The 23,015-nt window shown below is 35.4% G+C and overlaps 2 protein-coding genes and 3 pseudogenes across 2 annotated transcripts; 1 reads left to right on the top strand and 4 right to left on the bottom strand.

Annotated features, from left to right (window-relative positions):
* Window positions 1-2,570: 2,570 nt before the first annotated feature.
* On the bottom strand, window positions 2,571-3,275 carry LOC125189098 (B3 domain-containing protein At1g05920-like). The gene has a single exon (XM_048086298.1). It carries the CDS (start codon window positions 3,273-3,275, stop codon window positions 2,571-2,573), a length of 705 nt encoding a protein of 234 aa, XP_047942255.1.
* Window positions 3,276-8,032: 4,757 nt separating this feature from the next.
* Window positions 8,033-11,033, top strand: LOC125201685 (pathogen-related protein-like). Its single transcript, XM_048099903.1, has 4 exons — window positions 8,033-8,214; window positions 8,942-9,074; window positions 10,205-10,503; window positions 10,715-11,033. The coding sequence occupies exons 1-4, from the start codon at window positions 8,077-8,079 to the stop codon at window positions 10,853-10,855; spliced, it is 711 nt and encodes a 236-aa protein (XP_047955860.1). The 5' UTR covers window positions 8,033-8,076; the 3' UTR covers window positions 10,856-11,033.
* A 3,004-nt stretch (window positions 11,034-14,037) lies between these two features.
* On the bottom strand, window positions 14,038-16,298 carry LOC125189091 (annotated as a pseudogene).
* Window positions 16,299-18,833: 2,535 nt separating this feature from the next.
* LOC125201751 lies at window positions 18,834-20,428 on the bottom strand (annotated as a pseudogene).
* Window positions 20,429-21,108: 680 nt separating this feature from the next.
* On the bottom strand, window positions 21,109-23,015 carry LOC125189082 (annotated as a pseudogene).

The following is a 23,015-nucleotide window of genomic DNA, read 5'->3' as shown; positions in this document are numbered from 1 at the left end:
ATCCCATTCCTAAGTATTGTCAATGAAAATACTAAGTACTATTAGAAGGAGAAACAATGTACTCCCTTCGTCTTAGTTTAAGAGTCTTATTTTATCATTTTCGTCCGTTTCAGTTTAAGAGTCTTATTTAAAATTTACTATATTTTGACATAAAATTTAACCTCATTGTTGATGAAATTTGCACTCAAATATCATTACTTTCATAAAAAAAAACAAAATAAAATTTTAATTACACACTCCAACAACTATTACCTCACTTCAATTATTGCACACTCCAACAATTTCTTAAAGAGTAAAGGCCAAAAGTGGTCCCCAACATATGACCGTTTTATCAATTTGGTCCTTAACATTATCTTTTTTATTATTTGGTCCCTCACAAATGAACTCCGACCTGAATCGGTCCTCCAATTGACAGAACCGTCAATAATAGGCGGTCAACGTTATTTCCGCTGCCAACCTCAGCTTCGGCAACCTTCTAGCACCCTACACTCTCCCCCTCTTCAACCTCAGCTTCGGCAACACCTTCAACCTCCCCCTTCGCCGCCAACTACTCCGCCCCCCTCAACTACACCTGCTCCAACGCCGCCTTCTGATTCTCCGCCTCCGCCAACGCACCCAATCCGACCGCATAACGTTTCCGTCGAGAGTGATGAGGACCTCGCGGTAGACGCCATGGCCAAAATCAGGATTAAAACATCAGAATTAAAAGTTTAAGTTGGTCAAAATCAGGATTAAACCCGTTGACCGTTAGTTTTTAACAGAGTAGTTGACGACGGAGGACCAAAATGATCAAATTTCCATATGTTCAGGACCACAAAATTCAAAATATAATGTTTAGGATAAAAAAACGTAAAATGAGCATATGTTCAGAACCAATTTTAGTCTTTACTCTAATCAAAAAGATAATGTTAAGGACCAAATTGATAAAACGGTCATATGTTGGGGACCATTTTTGGCCTTTACTCTTTCTTAAAATCGATACCTTAGTTAAATTGGACTTTTAAACTGGGATAGAGGTAGTATTTTTTTTTTTTGGTATTGTCAATATCAGTAATCTTTTGCGTTAGTATTATGAAATTGGCTACCATATCTCTAGCTGGGCCGGTTGCTTAATTGTATTAGATTTTGGGCCTAGGAGCTAAATTCTAAATTTGACTCACTAACAATTATATTTGGACGACATGCAGATATTTTGATGAAAGTATGAAATTATATTGAGATATTTGTCTTTAAAATCAAAATTTTACTCAAATTTAGTATTTTTTATGAACTTTAAAATTGATTTAGAATATCACAAACTTTGCACTTTATTTGGAATTTTCCAAATTTATCCAAATAAAATATTTTTTATCAAAATCTTATTTTATGTGAGCAACCGTGATAAGTTTTATAGTATTTTAAACCACTATCATAACAAGTAGGATAAAAAGTCACGTAGAAAATGACATTGATTTAATTATGTCAAGTATGATTAGTCAAATATTTTGATAGACATGCCGTGGGAAATACCAAATAAAGTGCAAAGTTTGTGATATTCTAAAGCAATTTTAAAGTTCATGGAAAATACCAAATTTTGGGCAAAGTTTATGATTTTTAAGACAAATATCCCAACAATATTTGACTCACTTTTAATTTGAAGCTTTCAAAAATTTAAAAGTGGCATCTCGACAAACAAAACCAAAATTCTGATGAAACTATTCAGGAAGAAATTCATGTTTGGATTCCTCAGCATTTGTATCCAATCATAATCTTTATAAATTCTCAGATAATCAGTCTACTATGTGTGTGGATACTTTAGACATGATATTACTAAAATTGTACATACTCAAGAACCCTAGTTTGGATAATCACGCAACAAAACCCTAGTTCGAATATTCATGCAACAGAAATAGAATTGACTAGCTAGGTTTCTCTATATTTTGGATCTTTACCAATATGAACAAAGTAAATCTTAAATCTAACACCTATGTAGATGAAGATTCTTAAAAAACAAATTTATATATTCATGACCAAGAAATATTACATTCTCTTTAGAATATAAACCAAAACCATTAAATAAACTAAACAAGGATGGAATTGTATTTACTAGTCAATCCCTAAAACAAACAAATAAAAAATTAAAAAATGGATACTAGTAATATTTAAATAAAAATTCTGATAAGTTCCATGAAGTTTCAATTTTTACTCAAACAAAACGATGTACTATTTGGTTTATTTTGAGGATATCACCAATCGTCGTTTAGTAAGGTGTTTCATAGACAATTGTAAAAATTAAATAAACATAAGGTGTTTTATAGACAATTAAAAAAAAATAAAAATTTAGATTTTATTTTATTTATTTATTTTTAATTTTTTTAATTGTCTATAAAAACATCTTACTAAACGATGATCTGGTGACCTTAGGTCACGAGTTCAAATCCCAGGTGGGAGACTTTCGGTTCCGCCGGAAGGTGGGTTCGGAACACCTGTGGTCAAACAAACAAACAAAAAAATTAAAATTTTGTTATTTAATATTCCGTTTATGATCAGAATTTGACTAAAATTCATGATTTAAATATTGTTATCCCGATTTACGCACCATCTCCGGCGTCGGGGCCAGCAACACCGGGATTGGCCGGCAGCGGCACGACCAAAAAGCACAACTCTCCGTCGATTCGAAAGCACCACAACTGCACCTCCATGCCCAATTCCAGCACATTCCTCTCCACAATCTCATTCCACGCCCCGTTGATCACGTAGCTACACGACGTCGTCTTCCTCTTCCTCTTCCTCCCCTCGCCCTTCGCCATGACCCACCGGCAAAGCTTCGCGGCCACCGCCTCCCCCGACGCCTCCACGACCCTCACGTCCACGCGGCCCTTCCTCCTCGCCCCGAGGCGCCGCCGCTCCTCCTCCGTCAGGAATCCGTCGCTGATCTGGCTCGCCGGGATCGAGAGGCGGTTGTGGTTTTTGCTCACGTCGGTGCGGAACAGCTCCTTCTGAATCACCAGCGTCGCCGGCGCCGTCAGCTCCTTCCCCCGCGCCATCTCCTCGATCGCCCTCCTGAATTCCTCCGGCAGCCGCGGCGGCGGCGGATCGTGATGCGGCGAATTTTGCCTTTCACTCCTTCCTGCGGCGGAGGAGGAGGATTCTGCAGCGGCGGGAGGCGGCGTTTCCTCCACGGCGTCTCGAAGTTGGATTGCGCACTGCGCGGTGGCGGCGAGGACGTCCAATTTGTCGCCTTCTATCGTGAACAAGTCTTCCACATCTTTCAATGTCAAATCCCTAAATCCCATGATTTAGGGTTTTGAATTGGAAGACTGGTTTGAATGGAAAGAGACGAAGGAGAGAAAATATGAAGACGAAATAGTGATTATTATTTTATAATTTGGTTAAATGTCTTAAGAAAAGCAATTAGGATAATAGTTTTGGATTAACTGAGATATGCATGGTTAAAGAGTTTAATTGAGATATACATGGAACAGACTGGTTATAATCTTACTAATATGATTTTTTTCAATAAATTAATAAGTTAAAGAAAGTCATAAAAAACCAGTACTTTTTCAAAATTGATATGGAAAGAGATGAAGAGAAAGGTTGAAAAAGAAAATATGTTAATTTTCTTTATTTATAAATTTGGAAATATTTTTGAATTACAATGGATATGAAAAGATTGAGAAGGGTGAGAATTACATTGAGAGGAAAGGATTTTATTTTATTTTATTTTATTTTTGTAGTAAATCCATCATCCGTGCCGTGCCCTATTCGGCCCTATTTCAACGGAATCAAGTCAAGTAACAATAGTGTTAATGATCAACAATGTGAATTTTGTAAAACGAAATTTATAATCGAGATATAAATTGGCACGATTTTCTAGCAACTTGTGTAAACAAATTATTGTTAAATGTCTTAACCAAAACGATTAGGATAAAATTTAGGATTAACTAATAATTAACTACTCCCTCCGTCCCAGATAATTCGGGACACTTTGACCCGGCACGAGTTTTAAGAAATCTAATGGAAAGTGAGTTGAAAAAGTTGATGGGATATATGTCCTACTTTTAGGGTCCGTTCGGTTTATAAGTAATAACCATTTAAGCAATGGTAACTAATTGAAACGGCTGTTCGGTTTTGCGAAAACCTTTTTTGCAAGGCCCGCATAATAGAGGGCGGCCCGATGAATATAGGTTGTAATGGACTGTTTATTAATCTCAAAAAAAAGCTGGGATACATATCAGCAATTTTAACAACATTCTGAAATCACAATCCAATTACTTCTCTACCCCTCCTTCATGCCCTTCTCCAAATTTGGGGAACATTGCACGGCAAGAGCTCAAAGACGAAAACACTGAATTCGTCGCCTGAGGTAGCTACAAACTGCAATCGAACTCGAAATCCGACGGCGAGGACGAAGGTCGTACTTTTCAGCAGCCCTAGCAGTTCGATCGCTGTCGATCCGTTGTGAAAGGTGTGTCCTCAAACTACTGTGAAAATGTAGCCATAAGCATAAAATGCATAGCAATGCAATGGGAAACCCATTCCTATGTACTCGGAGAAGAGTAGCACTCACCACGGTGGAGTAGCTGAGCTTGGCGAAAATATGAGAGACAGCGGCGTGCGGGAATGAAGAAATTTTCACAAAAAAGGTCCAATATTTTCGTGAAATTTTCTGAAGGGCATACTTGGAAATAGTTAAATAATAGAGGGGTAGAAAAGAAATTGTGTTCCCTACACATAGTCATTAGGGTCCGTTCGTTTTGTCAAACCAAACAATTGATACACAAACCAAAGAAATAAAATCGAACAAGACAAACAACGGTTTAAAAAAAGCAAACTTAGATACAGATTTGTTTTCCAACATCAAAACTCTATCTGGAAAAATAGTAATTGACAAAACGAACGGACCCTTAATGTATTAGTTTTGTAATAAAATGTGAGTAGGAATGAGTTAGTGGAATATGAGGTCCACTACCAAAAATGCTAAAAGTGAAGTGGGACAAATTATATGGGACGACCCGAAATGGAATACTGAGTTGAATTATCTGGGACGAAGGGAGTAATTAATTGTGACTTTCAACTAAATCTGCCATTTTAAATGATTTCTAGTTAGAGCTTATATCAATAGTGAGTATTTTTTTGATAAAAATTTATTACTATGAATAACTATGAAAGTTATGATTATGTCACATGCAAATATCACCAAATTCGCAATGGCTTCCCTCTATTAATTAACATGTTTTTGGAGTGTTTTCCATCATATACCTCTTGGTAAAGCTGCCCAAGGTTTACCGAACCGGCGGTTAAAACCGAAACCGTAACCGGCGGTTACGGTTCCGAACCGAAACCGCGAAAAATATGCCAAACCGAAACCGTGAATTTTAGAACCGTGGTTCGGTTCAGGTTCCAAATTTTTCGAACCGAAACCGCGACCGAACCGCCGGTTCCGGACGGTTCCGAACCGGCGGTTTCACGGTTCCGAACCGCCAACGCAATGATAAATTTAAACATAGTTAATCCTTATATTAAAACTATACTCCATTAAATAAAATATTGCTGAATGATCCGGTTTATGAGTTTTATACTCTTATATAAATAACTTTCATTTTTAGATTTGGTAATATCCGTAGAAACAATAATGTGGGACAAAATTTTGTAGCAAAAATAACTTTATAATACTATTTGGTAAAACTGGATGGTAATTTGAAAAACATAAGATAAAAGATAATAAAATAAAAATAACTAAATTACAAGATGGAGTCTATGTTGTATGGTTTATGGTAATAACTTTATAATACTATTTCTGATTTTATTAATTAACATATTTTTTTACGTATGGAATCTATGGAGTATGGATAATTATTAATAAATATTTATCCAACATTTTTTAATAAACTTAGAAGAATTGATTACTTTAAATAAAGTATAATAAATTAACATTGGTTGATGTCGTAGTTTTTAAAATTGATTAGTTGAGTCTTCAAAATTGATTAGTTGAGTCTTCAAAATTGATTGATTGAAGGTGGGCGATGGCTGCACTATTCAAAATTGATTGCACAAAACACCATTTCTTTTATTTTTATTTATTTATTTATTTATTCTTAAATGTTGATTTTAAATTCAAATTGGATCTCATTTCTCTCTATTTTTATCTATATTAAATACTCCTCTCTATCCTTACTTACACTCACCTTATTTTAGTGTTAACAAGAATTTCTCTCTTCAATCTCTCAATTTAAACTATCCATTTCCTTGTTCCAATTTATTTTATAATTTCAAACTATATGGCAAAAAAAAATTAACGGAAAAAACCGTGAAACCGCGAAACCGAACCTAAACCGCTACGAACCGTCCGAAAACCGGCGGTTCCGAACCGAAACCGAAACCGTGAAACAGCCTCACGGTTCGGTTCCGGTTCCATATTTCCCAAAACCGGAACCGGCGGTTCATGAACCGTGGGCAGGTCTACCTCTTGGTAGGAGTTTATAGGTCATAATTAGATAGTTGCATTAATTAATCCCAAAAAGATTACTTACATTAATGTTTTTCTCGTTGAACATGATATTTTATTTGATAATGTATAATTTGATTGTGGTCATTAATTTTGGTTGCTTGTTTCTTTGTTTTATGTTGCATTTTCTTTCTTTTAGTTAGTTTAGCCGGTGAAGATTTTCAGTTTTTTCCTTGGTGTTCAATTTTTTGTAAGGATTGTTCTTTTTTTTCTACACAAGCAAATGAAAATAAATTTAAAGGTCTATGGTGGATTCAAATCTAAAACTTTTGGCCTCGGGGTAAGTACTACTAATTTTCTTAGTTTCAATACGTTTATCTTTGTTGTAAGAGTCCGTCAGTGTATTTCAGGACTATTTTCTAATTTTGTTTTTGGATTGTTGCTTTGTCAAACTCTGTGATCACCACCATTATATTAATAGTTAGTGTTTTCACTACAATCAAATCAAAGAACGAATACTTAATTATACAACCCCACTACCCCACAAGCGTAGATACCAAATTTAAAATAATGTTTCGATCATATTTGTGGATTGATGATGTGCACACTTACCCAGAATGAATTATTATTGCATTATGCACTTATTGAGTAATTGATCGATGAGAATTTGGTTGATGATGGTTTTGCAAAAGTTTAATAACTCTGGCTTTGGTAAGAGAATTCATACCAAAATTGTATGCACGCATTTATGGAATTCAAGGTTGTGTCAATTTTTTTATTACTTGGTCAATTAACCGAGACCTTAATTTATGTAAAGAATTGTTAGTTCTTTCTTAACTAATGAAAAGAATTGCGAATGGATGAATTGAATTCTCAATTCTTGTATGCATGCAAATCTGAGAATTAGTATTATAATACTTGGTCAATTTACGGAGAATTAATTAGGTACGTAACTACGTATATTGTGAATGGAGATTTACATTATGGTTTACCAAGAATTTCTTTAGTTAAAATTAAATCTATGTCGTCCACGACTTAAGACTTGTTCAAGGATGAATTTAGTATTCAATCCGTCTCTTAAAAAATAGACTTCTTTTAACATTTCCTAAAAATAACTGCATTTTAAAAAAGTCTAAATCGCCGAAAATATCATTTTATATACCTTTGAAAATATTACAAACAGATTAACACACTAATGATGTGAATCTAACAATCCACTGACATTATTTCATTATTAAATCCACTAACATTATTTCATTATTATTTTCTCTCTCTTTTTTATTTATCAATTTTTCATTAGAATCTTTGTCGTTATAAAAGTTTTTATTTATTGAAACGGATGGAGAGTACTCCTAAACTATGAATAGGACATGATTCATATTTCTTGCACATCAGATTCAGCCAAATCTAACTCACTCATCACATTAATAACATTTGTAAGAATGGAGGTGTAAAATGGACGTGGTGGTTGGACACGTGTACCGTGTTTTCGGAAAAAAAAATCGGTTTGCTTTCGTAGTAGAAAGGAAAACCAGAGAAGGGTATGTCCGTAATTTCAGCATGGTTACATATTTTCCTATATATAGGTGTTAGCACAAGTATGATTGGTATCATAAATATTGAACATATCAGTGTATAAATAGAGAGAGATGGAGAGTGAAATGAAAGAAGCAGGGGATAAGTATAGATCTTTTTTGCATGATGAAGCCAAAAATATAGAGTGGAGACACGGTGGCCCTCCCATTTACGACGCCGTTAACAAGCTTTTTGATGAAGGCCGCACCAAGGTATCTCTCTATCTATCTATCTATTTATCTATCGGTGTAAAGGATATTATCTTTTTCTATGTTTTGCTTTCGCTTGTATTCTACTGTAATTTAGTTTGTTCTTTGCTTACCAATTTTTTTTATTGGAAAAAATATTCCTATATATGTATTTAGGTACTCGTTCTATCTAAAAATATAAAGAGTATAATTGGTAAAGTAAGAGAGAGGAGAAAAGTAATTAAAATAGTGTTAGTGGATAATGAAACTTATATTATTATTAGCATTTAATGATGGACTTTTAGTAGTATAAGTTGTAAATAAATTGAAATATATGGAAAATAAGTTTGGGATAATATTTCATAAATGTAATAAGATATTTTTATGGAACGGGCAAATATAGAAAATACCCTTACCTTTATAGAATGGAGGAATTATCATTTGTTTTTATACTCTCTCAGATAGTAAAAATAATACTATCTCATTTGATCATTTTTAGATGTTTGAAGCTTTATATTCAATTAAATCATTATACTAATATTTTATTTAATAATAAAATTAATATTTATTTTGAGGATCTTTATGGTTGGAGTATCATACAAAAAATAGTGGTGGTTATTAATTCCTTGTTGTTATACTTTTAATTAGGTGAGTTCCTCCTACTTTGTTCTTACGAATAAATTCATATATGAATCATGTGATCTCTCTCTTATATTTGTACAATACTCCTAATATATTGGTTTATTTATAGGAATGGCCAAAAGGATCATTGGAAGAGGTGGTTCAGAATGCTATCAAGTCATGGGAGATGGAGCTCTCTCACAAAACTAACATAAAAGATTTCAAGACTATAAATCCAGACAAATTTAAGCTCATCGTCAATGGTACCCCTCTCTCTCTCTCTCACACACACATACATTCTGGAGTAATATTGATTCATCCATAAATTTCAAATCCATGACTATCATGTTGAAAATTAATTAAATAAATGTTGGTGAGTTGTGTAAAATTGAAACATGTATATTCTAATTAATTTGCTGGTATTTGGAAGCTTGATCCTCTAAAATTTTACCAAACTCTTTAATAATAGTAGATGCGTAAGATACATATATACATCATATTCTAGTATTAATAATTTAATATAGTACTATATAGTACTATATATTATGTGTGTAAATTCTTCACTTGCGCCGTAATATTATAATTGAACCAAAACTTTCATCTTATCTTATCCATTGGTATTTATATTAGTACTATCTAGCAACGTGGTCAGTTATTGGTCATGTTTTTATGTATTCTCCTTCTTGATTTTGAGGGAAAGAGTATTAAATTCTTATTAATTGCTTCAAGACTTTTACCATATGGTGGGGAACAACTTTTATTCAGTGACAAATCATAGGTCAACTCTTTTATTATTGAGCGTGTGTATAATGATTATCTGATTTATCTCAACATTTTATAAGATATTTTAAGCCATATTTAAATCAGTCATTTTATAAGGAAGGGCATAAATTTTATCTGATTATCTCAACGTTTATGATATTTTACAAGTATACCGACATTAAAATTTAATTAGTGTCACAACAATGTCTAGAATACATTTCCTGATTTGAAACCTATGGTGATATTTGGGGTTAAATAATTAATACTCCAACTTAGTGGGACCACAATGTCTAGACTCTAGATCATCACATTTCTCTTTCAAGTCCAATCTGGCAAGAAAAAAATCTCCAAAAAATTTACTATGAATATGCGGTCCACTTTATTTATCAGTTTTATAATAAAATGTAAATAAAATGCGTTAATGGAACGTATAAACCTACTTAAAACTCGTCGAGCGAACTCATCATTTTGTTTTCGAATTATATACTCATATCAAATAGACATAAATCAAACTTTTCGCAAAGTTAATAGTAATTGTTTAAGAGAAGACGTAAGTTTGGGACAGGTACAAGTAGAACCAACCGGGATCTTTTTCATGTCAATTTTTCGATAATTTGTACATGTATAACAGGAAGAGAGGGGCTATCCGGTGAAGAAACGCTGAAGTTGGGGAGCTACAACGCGTTGTTGAAGAGCTCATTGCCTGAGGAATTCAAATATTACAAAGCCGAGGAAGAAAGCTTTGAGTCCTCTCACGACGCATTTCGGGCGGCGCTTCCGCGCGGATTTGCATGGGAAGTGGTGGCGGTTTACTCAGGGCCGCCGCTCATCGCCTTCAAATTCCGGCATTGGGGTTTTTTTGAAGGCCCCTTCAAAGGCCATGCCCCCACCGGAGAGATGGTGCAGTTCTACGGAATAGGAATTCTCAAAGTACTATTTCTCTCTCATTTTACCATATCGAGGAATCTGTTATTACATGTTTCATTTTACTTTTAGTAAATAGTTCTCATATTTTATTAGAGAAATTTAATTCTCATTTTTTACTAGCTAATTAATTTTGCGTACATTTAATTGTAAAATTAATAATGTGTGTGTATAATTATAATATTATTTGGAATTTTTTTTAATTTATTGTTAATAGGTGGATGATTCTTTGAGGGCTGAGGATGTGGAGATATACTATGATCCAGCTGAGCTTTTTGGTGGACTTCTAAAACAACCAATTGTTTCCAGTTCCGACCAACCTCAAAACTGCCCATTTCAACACCACAAAACCACTTAATTATACCTTTTAAATCTCACCTAAGTACTAAGTTTTTATATATGTATTGTTGTATTTTGCATTTCTCTTGGGATTAATCAGTCATGGGTATTGTAATTTGCTGTTCGGATTAATTTGAACTTATGTGTATGTATTATGTGTTGCCTATTATATTTATTCATTCTGTTTTCTTGTGCTACTTTTTATTTTATTTTGCTTTGAGTTCGGGCTAAATAATAGATATGCTGAGGACGACCCCAACAACGAAACAAAATGTTTGATTTCTATAAATCTCATACCATGTATATTTCGTCTGAATTTATGATTTTAGTAGTGGACGGTACGAGTTTCATTGCAAAATTGATAAAATATGAGATAAAAGAGAAAAAATATGAGATAAAAGAGAAAATATGATTGAAATTTGAAATAGATAAACATCTCTAATGAAATTTAATAAATCAAATTAATCAAGGAAACAATTTGAAATCGTATTAATAGCAACTAGTACTATTTTATTTTCATTTCATTAAATAATCAATCTCAAATTTTATGAATTTGGGACTAATTCTCAACCCCAAAATGGAATTAGGTTATAAGTATTAAACTTGGTAGTTGCAAAATAATACTCCATATCATATTCACAACCTTATTATATACTAGCTATATATGGAGAAATCACATTATAATTCTGCACCCAATTGATGAAAATCTAGCAAATGATTCCCTGTTCAAAATTTCTAAAATCTTGATCTAAAACACAAAATCAAGTCGTGGAAGTGCCACTATAAAAGCATGTCACAATCCCCACAAAGATAAAATATATTCCATCTCTTGCCAATTTTCCTATTTCCAAAATTCTTCATATATTTAATAAAAATGCAACTTTTCCCCCACAATTTGGGCTGTGATTGTGGTTGCTTTGATCATCTCACCCAAGCCATACAATCGAGAAAATTCTCATGCATGGAAAAGGGTTTCCCGAAAGTTTTTCGTTTTGTCAACGCCGGTTTCATCCTCGAGCCTTGGCTAGGAGCTCTTCGGACGCTATTAGGTTTAGCCGCAAGCACCGACACGGATATCGAGTTTAGCGGAAAACCCTAGTCCCGAAAGGGGGCATGTTTGGTTGACGAAAAAGTCGACAAAGGATAAGATTCCTGGAAAATGAATCCTGAACCGGAATATGATTCCTATAACTTACTTTCCTGTTTGAAAAATATCAAGATTTCAAATTTATATTTAATTTAAATCCCAAGCTAAATTTTTACTTATTATTTTTATTTATAAAAAAGAATAATAATATAATTTTTAATAAATTATGAATAATAATAATTATATTAGTATATTTATTTATTATGATGGATAGTTTAAATATGATTATCCATCAATATATAATAATATAATTGTAATTATAGTTACATAGTGTATTATACTCATTTATTATAATAATAAATATGATTATTATTAATATGATTATTATAATTATATTTACGTATATTATAACTGAATAAAGTTTATAATTTAAAATTTCACTATGAATTTATTGACTAATTATTAATTTATAAAATATAATAATTAATATTTATTATACCATTTATATTATATAATTAAATTTTAATTATTTAATAAATTATTACTTACTATTATGAATTATTATACAATATTTTTAGCATTATAATTAATGATAATAACAATAATAATAATAATGATAATAATAATAATAAAATTATATTATATTGCATTAAATATGAAAGAATCCTAAAATTGGGAAAAAATATCTAAGAAAAGTTAGATTCGAATCCTGAAAGTTGTATCCTCCGTCCCAAGGAAGATGACTCTTTCTGGACGAGCACGGATTTTAGCAACTTTATTTTGGTGTTAAATGGAGAGAGTAAGAAGAGAAGAGATAAAGTAGGATAAGGGGGTTTCCATTTTAAGTAATGGGTCATCTGTTGGGACAAACCAAAAAGAAAGTGAGTCATCTTTAAGGACATGGAGTACTAACTTTTCTTATTCCCGCATTCGATTACTTTCCCAATTGATTAAAAACCAAAACAAAGCAAGAATTTAAAATTTAAGGATTCAAAGTACTTTTCCGATAATCCCGACAACCAAACATGACCTAAATACTTCAGTTGTATAATATACAAATATATTGGTCACTAATAAAATTGAGTTGTGTGGTTGCATTCATTTAAAGTGGGAAGTGTGGAATATTTTGTATGCTTATATACATAGATATTGGTCACCAAAATAAAATTGAATTGTGTGGATGCATTCATTTAAAGTGGTAAGTGTGGAATATTTTGCATGCTTAGGCAATGGTATTTCATATACTATATTAATCTCTATTTATTGACCATGGCCAATTTATTTTTAGAAAATGATTTGGGCAATAATTTTTTCATTTTTTTTTCATAATGTAACTCATTTGTGTTCTTGAAACTATTATTAGTATCTCTAGGATAAACGTGGTTTTGTCGAAAGTCATACATCGAAATTTTCTCGTATGATTGGCCACGACACGACATATGCGCCTATTTGTAGAAATTGTTTTGTTTTCTAAGGAAAGGTGAAGACGTTGGTCGTTTTAGTATTTAAAAAATGAAGTTGTGAAATTGCAATTTTACCTCTCGTTATAGTAAAAAAAATAAAAAATTATTCTTCCCCTCACGCAAGTTCGCTTTAACTTAAAAACAAACCAATTTCTGTCAATTATGTTCTCGATCCGCCGCTTGTTCAAAGTATGTTTCAAACTATAAGAAAAAAGGAAATTTCATTTCTTTAGCCTTTTTTTTTGTCATTGAATCTGTCCCTGAATAATTTGGGCCCAGTTCAAATTTTGTGTCCATTTTGGGCTACATAAGCCAATAGTAATTGTCATGAAGCGCCGTACTCTATTTTTAATTTTGTGACTAAATTAAAATAGCTACAAATTACAAAAACTCACTTGTAAAATACTCTTTCCATCCGTCATTTAAAAATTGTTTAATTTTAAGAAAATATATAGAAAGAGCTAGTAGAATATGAATTTAAATTTATAGTACAAGAATATTAGTTTTATACTAATATGTAGTACTATATGTAATGATTTGATAGTTTTAGGTTCAGCTACTAAAAAAAAATTTAAAACACATATTGAGGTAGTAATTTTTACGTGACGTAGCAAAAATGAATTTAGGACATTATTATTGGGACATAGGATATTAACATTATTTACGGATGTTAATTTTTGTATAATTTCGGATTAGCCCATCAAATAGATGTACCTATTATATGGCACATAAAAATGCATACAAGTACACTACAATTACAATATACACTTACCATCCTACTAGCAAAATTGGAAGCTCTAACAAACACATATTCCTTTAAACCAAAAAAAAAAAAAAAAAAACTAACCTAAAACCAAGCCTAAGACCTCATCCAAGAACAAGATCAGCACAGATAAACTTGGCACTGAACGACACTCTTGCCAATCCTGAACCCCGGCGCGACGCTCAGCGCCACGAGAGGCTCCGGAAGCAACATGGCATCGTCGCTCAAGCTCTCCATGTACACCTCCGAGAACCGGCTCCCCTTCCTTACTTGAAGGCAGAGATCTCCGGCTCGGAGGATAGAGCCAGGCGATGCAATAGCCACACGCGCTTCGCCATCTCGCTGAATGCTGCGAAGAAGGGCGTATCCGGAGCCCACCGGATTCCACGCTATCCCTTTGGTCCAAGCTGCCGAAGAGACGCTTCCATCTTCGGGTGCACGAGCTCAAATACTTCGCGCGACAGAATGCTGCGAACGAAGAATTAGGCGGTTGAATCCATCGAACATTTTTCGCACACGAAGGACTCGAATGCAAACACTTATGGCTAGGGTTACGGAAACGAGCGCCTGGCTCGATCACCTCGGCCGCTGCATCCAAATCCCAGCCAGCAGATACCATCTCTGTGATCAGAAGCCGCACGAAGGCTCGGATAGATTTCAACGTCTCCCGGTGGGACGATACAAGGTTTCCGACCCTCGTCTCGGGAGAAAAATTGCCCGCTCGAGCTCAGCCTCGTCTCGAGCAGCTTGTTAGCCTTATTAGCTTCTGAGAGCTTCTTTTTAGAGAGGCGGTCTCCGAGTCTCGGTGTTTGAGCAGAGAATCGAGCTTCTTGGCCGTGACCTCGTACATTTTCAGCGTATCCTCTGCTCTCGAATCTCGGATAAGAGCAACGCGTTCCTGGAGACGCCTCGTTCAGCTGTTTCTTCAAGTAAGCCTGCTTCAACTCGGACAGACGCTTGAGCTCGGATATGACCATCTCGTCGGCCGCTTGGATTCCATCCGCGTCGGGAGGAGATTGCGCGAACTGCATCTCCGCGTACGCAGCTTTAACAGCAGACACTGAAGCAAATAGTTTTGAGAGAAAGGCTTCTTGGACCATCCGGCCATCGTGGCGAAGCTCCTCCTCGTCTCTGTCTCTAAACGTCTGAGCCTCGAAACCATCTTTCTCTGCCTTGTCACGAGACTTTGCCTTCCGAATACCGCCATCGTCTGGAGCTACTCCCGTGACTGCACGAACGTGCAAGACCTTGGCGATGGCCCGGGCCAATCTACTCTTTCTCGCGAGCGTTCCACTGAATCCATCTGAACAAAAAATGCGTCAAAGATGAAGATGAAGAACAATAATAAGGAGAGCAAATCAACCACAAGAATTAGCCATAGTGAGAATGTTTAATAAACAACTTTGAAAAATCAAGAAAAGGGGACACAAAACTAGACAAAGTTCTGTAAATTAGTACTGACAAAAGCATGATTGTGGGAATAGACAACCAAATTGAAAAGTTAGGTAGAACTATTAGTCATAATATTCTACTACAGCATACAATGTTTGACCCTCAAATGATTTCTTCAAAATTGTCTTTGAAAGACAGCAAGAAATAGAAATGTGAACCAAATCTTGAATAAAATATTGAGGAAGAACATGTTTAGTATGTGATGGAGACAGAAATTTACAAGGGAATGTGAAGACAAAAAGGCTCGAATTAGGCATTCTCGGGCAATAAAGCGTTAGCATCATGTCGTATATATGCATCTTAGATTGAAAACGAAAGGGCGAGTGTAACGAGCCGATAAATCTTGATCCCTCATTAATCACCATCACCTTAAATAAAAATCTAACATAGATGCAACAAAATACATCTTTCGGTGTTTAATCAGTGACAACTACTGGTTGACACAAGAGACCGAAAACAGACTTATCAGCGATAAAGTGTTCACATCGTGTCGAATATGCATCTTAGATTGAGAACGAGAGGGCTAGTGTAACGAGCCGATAAATCTTGATCCCTCATTTGTCTCCATCAAAATACATCTTTCAGTACACAAATCTACCAATACAAATGCAAGACATCCAATCCACCTAACAGTCTAGGTAACAACCATTTGGGACCAAATAAATATGATTGTCTCACCAAAAACAGAAAGAGCCATCCCCGGCTCACTACTCCCCGGTTCACCCTAGCAAACCGGGTGATTCGGAGACTAGCTACCGCCACGTCAGCTAACAAGAATTCCTAGCAATCACTATACAGAAAGGGACATAATTAACCAAAATTAATCATAACCTTCCAACAAGTTTTGAAAAATCCAACACCCCACACACATCAACCAACGGATAAAAACACAACCACAGTCCTAAAAGTAGCTCTCATCCCTGCAGATTTTAATCTGGACCCTACACTCTTTCACTCACGTGATTAAAATTCAAAACAAACAATTACACCAGGTGATCACGTGGCACTCACGTGACAACACATCCCAATTGCTCCACAGACAAAAAATCACCACAACAGTACAAAGGTAAGTAAAGCAAGAAAAAAATGGATAAAGATTGGATTTTTACCAACACCCAAAGCTTAATCTCGACTCCCAGAAATCTTTAACCGAAAGAAGCTGTGGATTTGGGATTTTTCTATTGAGGAAGCGTGGAACACTAGAAGAAAACAAGCTGCTCAACCCCTGAGATCAAGAAACCTGGAAAATGTCAAAAGAAAAGACATACATGTAGAAATATAAACGCACGTGAGCGTGTAGTGTGTGTATTTGTATGTATGGAAAGAGAATGAGATAAAGGTAGAATCTTTAAGCAGAATATGTTATTAGAAGCTCAGAAGAAAGCAGGAACCCCAACAAAATCCAGTCTTTAAAAGAGTTATATTGTTAAGCAATGAAAAAAACCATTGCAATGAAAGAAAGCGAAGACATGGAGAAGTTTGTGGAGATAAAGATATGCACCTGCAAAGAAAATGGGTGAGTATTGGTTGTTGCTCTGAAAAGGAAGAGTTAAGAGTGACGAGGGAGAAGGCTGGACTGGACTGACAAAAGAAAGCATTGGAAAGTAGAAACATTATAACGATAGAGTGGGGACAAATTCCTTATTTTGGAGACTTTTTGGACGGTTTTGTCCTTTTGCATTGGGAGTCGTGCTTGCAGTCGTGAGGTTAAATTGGTCAAATCGTGCTCTGTCTGATAAACGCGGCTTTTGGACAGAACGGTGGGAATGGGCCAAGTCTAGTAGACTGCAGCTGCTCAAGTTTTTAATACCTCCATCATTCCTTTTGGAGTTTCCATTATAAATGACTTATTTTCATTTTTAAGAAAAGTTATCTCTCTTACTTTATTATCCTCTACTTTATTTTACTTCTCTCATCTACTTTTCCCTCTCTCATACTTACTCTCTCCACTTTAACTTATTTAAATATCATTCCTTAAATCTCGTGCCAAAAGAAGAGGTCACTTATCTTTGGACGAGAATAATGTTTAATTTAATTTTATTTAATTTATACTCCAATAACATTTTATTTAAACAAATCCAATGGGATTACATAACGAGTAAAAGGAGGAATAAAATTTAAAAACTTCATAGAATCTAGAGATATCTTTCAAAAGTTGACCATAATCTCCACTACTATTTCAAAGACGTTCATCTTATGGTACACTTGTCATAAGCGAGTACTACCGATTGAACATCCATCTCGAATTCTATTTTTATTTATCCCTTACTTTTGATCCAACTCCACATCTCCCTCAAGTTTAGGACTATGGCCATAGTTAGTTCAACTAAACTTCCCAACTGACCACACATCACGCTACCACTGTCCATTCAAAATCTTGAACAACCACGCCACATCCAAAGATCAATTTAATAGTAGCACTCACTGTAAGACATCAATTTAATTTCTACCGTCATTCCAAAAATATCTTTAATTTTATTTATTCTATTCTCAATTTTGAGGGTTTTTTTTATATAAATAGGAACACAATGACCTTTTTCCATTGGATTTTTGTTGTTGGGGTTTTCAACTAATCTTTGGCTTTAAGCCAAGTTTGTCAGTATTGACTACATACGACAAGATAGAAATTGATAATTAAAATATTAAAAACTAATTTATTAAAGTAAAATAAAATAAATGGTCTGAGGGCTGAGGCGTAGATGGGCTGATATTTTGTTAAGTATAGTATTTTTTTTCAACCCAAATCTTTCCTCATTTTGGTAGACCTGGCCTGGCCCATGGGGCTAGACTAATGTGCCTGCTCTAGCACAGTGGGCCATAAGGCTGGGTCCGATTGGCCCACGGCCCACCTTAAAATTTAACACTTGAAACCTCATGGGCTCAGCTCAGGCTCGGCCAGACTTTCTAATTTTCAGCTGGTAAGTTTTCGTGCAGCTAACCAAATGCAGCCCGATTTTGAGGAAAGTGTTTAGAGTTAAGGGTCGAGGAAAGCTCATTAGGCTTAGATCGGGCTAGGGTAATCCGTTGTCACCATTCGAGATGTGCAGCACTAGGCAAACCCACCCTTTTCATGTGCAATAGTTGGTGGATCCGAGCTAAGAGCATCCGATCACAAGAATACTCACTCTACCAGTGGACGATCATCCCCAAAGGGGCATAGCTCAACATTTCGTTACGAGAATGATGAGTGGAGCCAGCAAGAAAACTGAAGATAAATAAGGAAAACTGAAGATAGGGAAAGAAAGAGTCTTTCAATAGTTCAATTAGGGTTAGCAACGGGCCAGATCATTCCACAGTCTCATAGCTTGTCGTTTTTTGCATTTTTACACCCAAAGTTATCAGTTCTTCCTCAAGAGAAGAAACAACTTTTGATCAACCTTGAACTTGTGCATCTTCAGAGGATCGCCTCTCAGCATCAACTGAAGTCCTCCAAACGAAATATACACCTCCCCGTCGAAAATGAATGAGGGCCGATATTTAATGTCGGAAATCAAGATAACAGCAAGCAGTCATGCAACAATTTATTCAAACAAGTATAGCTCATCTCCAAACAAAATTGCTAACTTCACGTTCTAGGGGTAACAACAGCTATACGTACACTTTAACATCAGCATCCCCTTCACTCTTTGCATCAGCCATCTTATACAAAAGACCGTGCATCACATACTCGAATTTGTCCGCCAGTGATTTCGACTCCCCTGCAATCAAAGGATAACAACTTTTAGGGGGTTTTTCACTTGAACTCGGAAGCTCTAGGACTTCGATACACGCATCATTGGACCTAATTTTGCGCGATTCATATCCCTTTAAATAAGACTTGCTAGTCACATGTAATCCTCGATAGACCCAAGCTTCTAACACTCTCCAAACGCACTACTAAACAAGTTTATCCCTTTACTACAAAGGAAATGATCATTGCAATATTTCGATATTCAAGAACACTGATTGCACTCGAATAACATGAGTAGCAAGCATTGACACGACGTAAAATCCTATTTCTAGATATCCTCAAAATGGCAATTCTTGCAGAGACAAAGAAAAGGACACGACTGAACCGTTGATAATCAGAGAGTTAAATCAGCATCCTGTGTTTCTCAGTAGGAAGCATGGGATACAGCTCAGAGTGCACATCCAATTCCACAAAAAAATCGTTTTCTTCACTCCTTGCATTTATCCTAGAAACTGCAGAAATCATCAGCAAAGCCAATCAAGCTCAATCCAACCAATTTTTTTTCTGTTTCATAATCATCGTAGTTTGAAGTTTAGTAAATGAATCCATAAAACATAGTTTTACCATCTTCTTTGTTTACCTTTGTCATACACTACTCGGCTATCAGTATTGACCACTTCGATTACCTCATCGAAATACAAATCAGCCATAGCCTACCAAGAGAAAACAAGAATTTAGCTATACAATGAACTCCAAGACAAAGATAGCACTCATATCAACAGTGGAAGAATGTTTGAGCTAATCAACTTCAATGAATGCGTGCAAGCCAGCATTTGTCGATTTGATTGAGTGGATGCAAATTAACACAGAATTGGTGAATATAAATTGTGAGCCCTAAAAAGTGGCCGAGCTAATTCAAAATTTAGGGTCCGATTTTACTGTTCATACAATTCAATTGTGTGTGATACAATAGCGCTGAAAAGATCGATCAAAGCTCAATATACGCATTAATGGATGTAAAAGAGATCTGATTCCAAATTTAAGAAAATGAGTTTACCAAACGATTGAGCTGGGCGATTCGTTGCTCTGAGAGAGGCGATGAGGGGTTTTAGGGTTTTTCCGAATTTTGTTTCTCTCTTACTTTAGATATGTAAAATATGTAATTAATTACTAATAACAATTTTAATGGAGTATTTTTCTAAATGTCTTTGTATAGGCAAATAGTAGTACCATAAATTTTAAAGACTATGCCAGGGCAAACTTCGAGCGCTATTTAGATAATGAAAGCGGCTGAGTTGGTAAGGCGTTTTTCTCTAGCTAATAGGTTGGAGGTTGAGTCATCACGCATATAGTTGATCCTCTTAAATTAAAAAAATAAAACTCAAACCTACTCATTTGATCAACTTAACGCAAAGTATCCTATTTATTTTAATTTGTAATTGGCACGCTAAATTGTAAAACTTAAAAATGTGATTGACTAGGACGTATCAAACCATATTTTAAATTAAAGATATGGATTCGACTAGGCGATACTATCATACCAAACTTAATTTTTGCCAAATCGAGTCCGTACAATTATTGAAAAAATTGTTAAAATTATGATACGCAATTAAAATACTTGAATAAGTAGTTCAATAAGAGTTGAATCAAATCGGTATTGATATATCGACCTTCAAGCATCCGAAATATATGCTTCAACCAGAATTGGTAAATTAAAAACCTTAATTTGAGGAAACAACAAAAATTCTCCATCATTGCTATGTTTTCTGTTAGAAGTTGATCATCTTTGGATTAAACAAACAAGCAAAGGCCAATAAATCAAGTAGGAGTACTAAAATGAACAAGCAAAAGCTCAACTAAATCTCCATTAGAATTCTCCAAGGTGTGAACAGGGATTTTTGTTCTTTACATTCCTCAGCTAACCAAAATTGAAAAGTTTCAGTCAAGTAACTAGCTAGCTCAGTGGAATGTCATCAGAAACCGAAGAAACCAAGTTCGCTGGCCTTCTCCTTCTCGAACGTCTCGAAATACTGGTATATAATGGTAACTGCCAGCAAAATTCCTGTGCCGGAACCAATTGCGCCCATGAGATCTGCCAAGACTGTCAGCGCACCAATGCATATCCCGCCAAATGCAGCAGCAGTGGGAATGTAACGGTTTAGCTCCTTCTGCAGATTCGACTCTCTATGCCCGGGCATCACCATTTGTTGTTCCTAGATGTGAAAAAGACGAATTAGATTCGGTATACTACAGTTGGTTGGAAATGAATCTATCTTATGAGAAATAAGCTTTCCAAATGGTGAAAAAACTTGCAAGTCGCTATCACGATTTCAGCATCATGCTTGTTTTATGCCAAATGTATGCAAACAAATCAACTTAAAAGCGAAACAATGGACATCCAAAGAGTGTTTTGTAATGTAGCATGTGTAATCTAACACGAATATAGACCCTTATGAATAACGAGGATACCTTCAGCTGCTTTGCCACATCCTTGGCTGAGGATCCCGAGACCTCAATCCACGTTTTTGAAAATAAAGCACAAGCTGACAGCATAAATACGATGTAAAACAATCCATGAAAAGGATTGGCCAATATATCTGCCATGCTGCAAAACCAGCCAATTGGAGAGATCAAAGAATGCAAATCAATTTAGATACATAGATAAGCAACGAATCGTAAATAATACTAGCACTTACCTTGATGGGGCAGTTATATAATAAGCAAGACCCCCAACAGGAACAGATTGACCAGAGTATTCAGATTCCTTCCACTTTCCCAGAAGGTTTACAAGGAAATTTCCACTGTATTTCCTATACAGCAACTGCAAAAATGAAAAGCAAACATTTGTTACCAGCTGTATTTGAGAGAAAATGGCATCCCAACCAATAATTCAACGAAAAATAGCTTGTTACCTGGGAAATGAAGTAGAGGTTGGATACAAGGGCAGACTGCAAAATAATGGGCATATTCGAAGTGTAGAATAGCTTAATAGGATAAGAACCCTGTTGCCCCCGAGCATTCTTTGACCTCACTGGCAAAACGACACGGAACCCTTGGAAGTAAATGACAATAAGGAAGACCAGGACAGTGGCCAGCAAGTTTGTGACATTGGGAAGGTTCTGCCGGTAGAATGCCTCTCGTAAAGCACGAACCTTGTCGGTCCGAGTTATCAACAAATGGAACAAAGCAATGACAGCACCTTCAAATTCAGCTCCACGCCCACTGTTGATAGTAGTTGGGCTAAATGCTTTCCAAATGATGTTTTCACTGTAAAATAAAGAAGATTCTAATAGATAAATACCATCACTCTTGTCCAGAAAGTAGTACTAATATAGAAAATATCTGGATAATAACCACTTACCAAATATTGGTTGCAATGAAGAGTGAAATACCAGATCCAAGTCCATATCCTTTCTGGAGAAGCTCATCCAGGCAAATAACTATAATGCCCGCAAAGCAGAGTTGCAGAATAATAAGGATTGCATTCCCAACTCCAAGTTGGCCCACGCTGCCATACATTCCAGAAAGAACATATGCAACAGCCTCACCTACCGCAATTAAGATGCCCAGTAACTTCTGTGCTCCATTTCTGGTCAAGGACAGAGACAGTGATTATTAGCATGCCACATGCAAAATAAGATGAAGAGAAATTGAACTGGAGGATAAAGCAATACGCTCCATCACTGTGCCTCTGTTTGAGGCAAGAATGACACGCATCCAATAGAATGGATCTGCACCAGTTGT

The sequence above is a fragment of the Salvia hispanica genome, chromosome 1, assembly GCF_023119035.1.
Source record: "Salvia hispanica cultivar TCC Black 2014 chromosome 1, UniMelb_Shisp_WGS_1.0, whole genome shotgun sequence".
Taxonomy (NCBI): domain Eukaryota; kingdom Viridiplantae; phylum Streptophyta; class Magnoliopsida; order Lamiales; family Lamiaceae; genus Salvia; species Salvia hispanica.
The sequence above is the reverse complement of the archived record's forward strand: the minus strand, read 5'-3'. Positions and strand labels throughout refer to the sequence as shown.

What these genes read in the sequence shown, in the direction of transcription:
- LOC125189098 (XM_048086298.1), bottom strand. Translation starts at nt 3,275, where the DNA reads ATGGGATTTAGGGATTTGACATTGAAAGATGTGGAAGACTTGTTCACG.
- LOC125201685 (XM_048099903.1), top strand. Translation starts at nt 8,077, where the DNA reads ATGGAGAGTGAAATGAAAGAAGCAGGGGATAAGTATAGATCTTTTTTG. An exon ending in ATTTAAGCTCATCGTCAATG is followed by an intron (nt 9,075 to 10,204) that starts GTACCCCTCTCT and finishes CATGTATAACAG; the next exon opens with GAAGAGAGGGGCTATCCGGT. An exon ending in ACGGAATAGGAATTCTCAAA is followed by an intron (nt 10,504 to 10,714) that starts GTACTATTTCTC and finishes TATTGTTAATAG; the next exon opens with GTGGATGATTCTTTGAGGGC.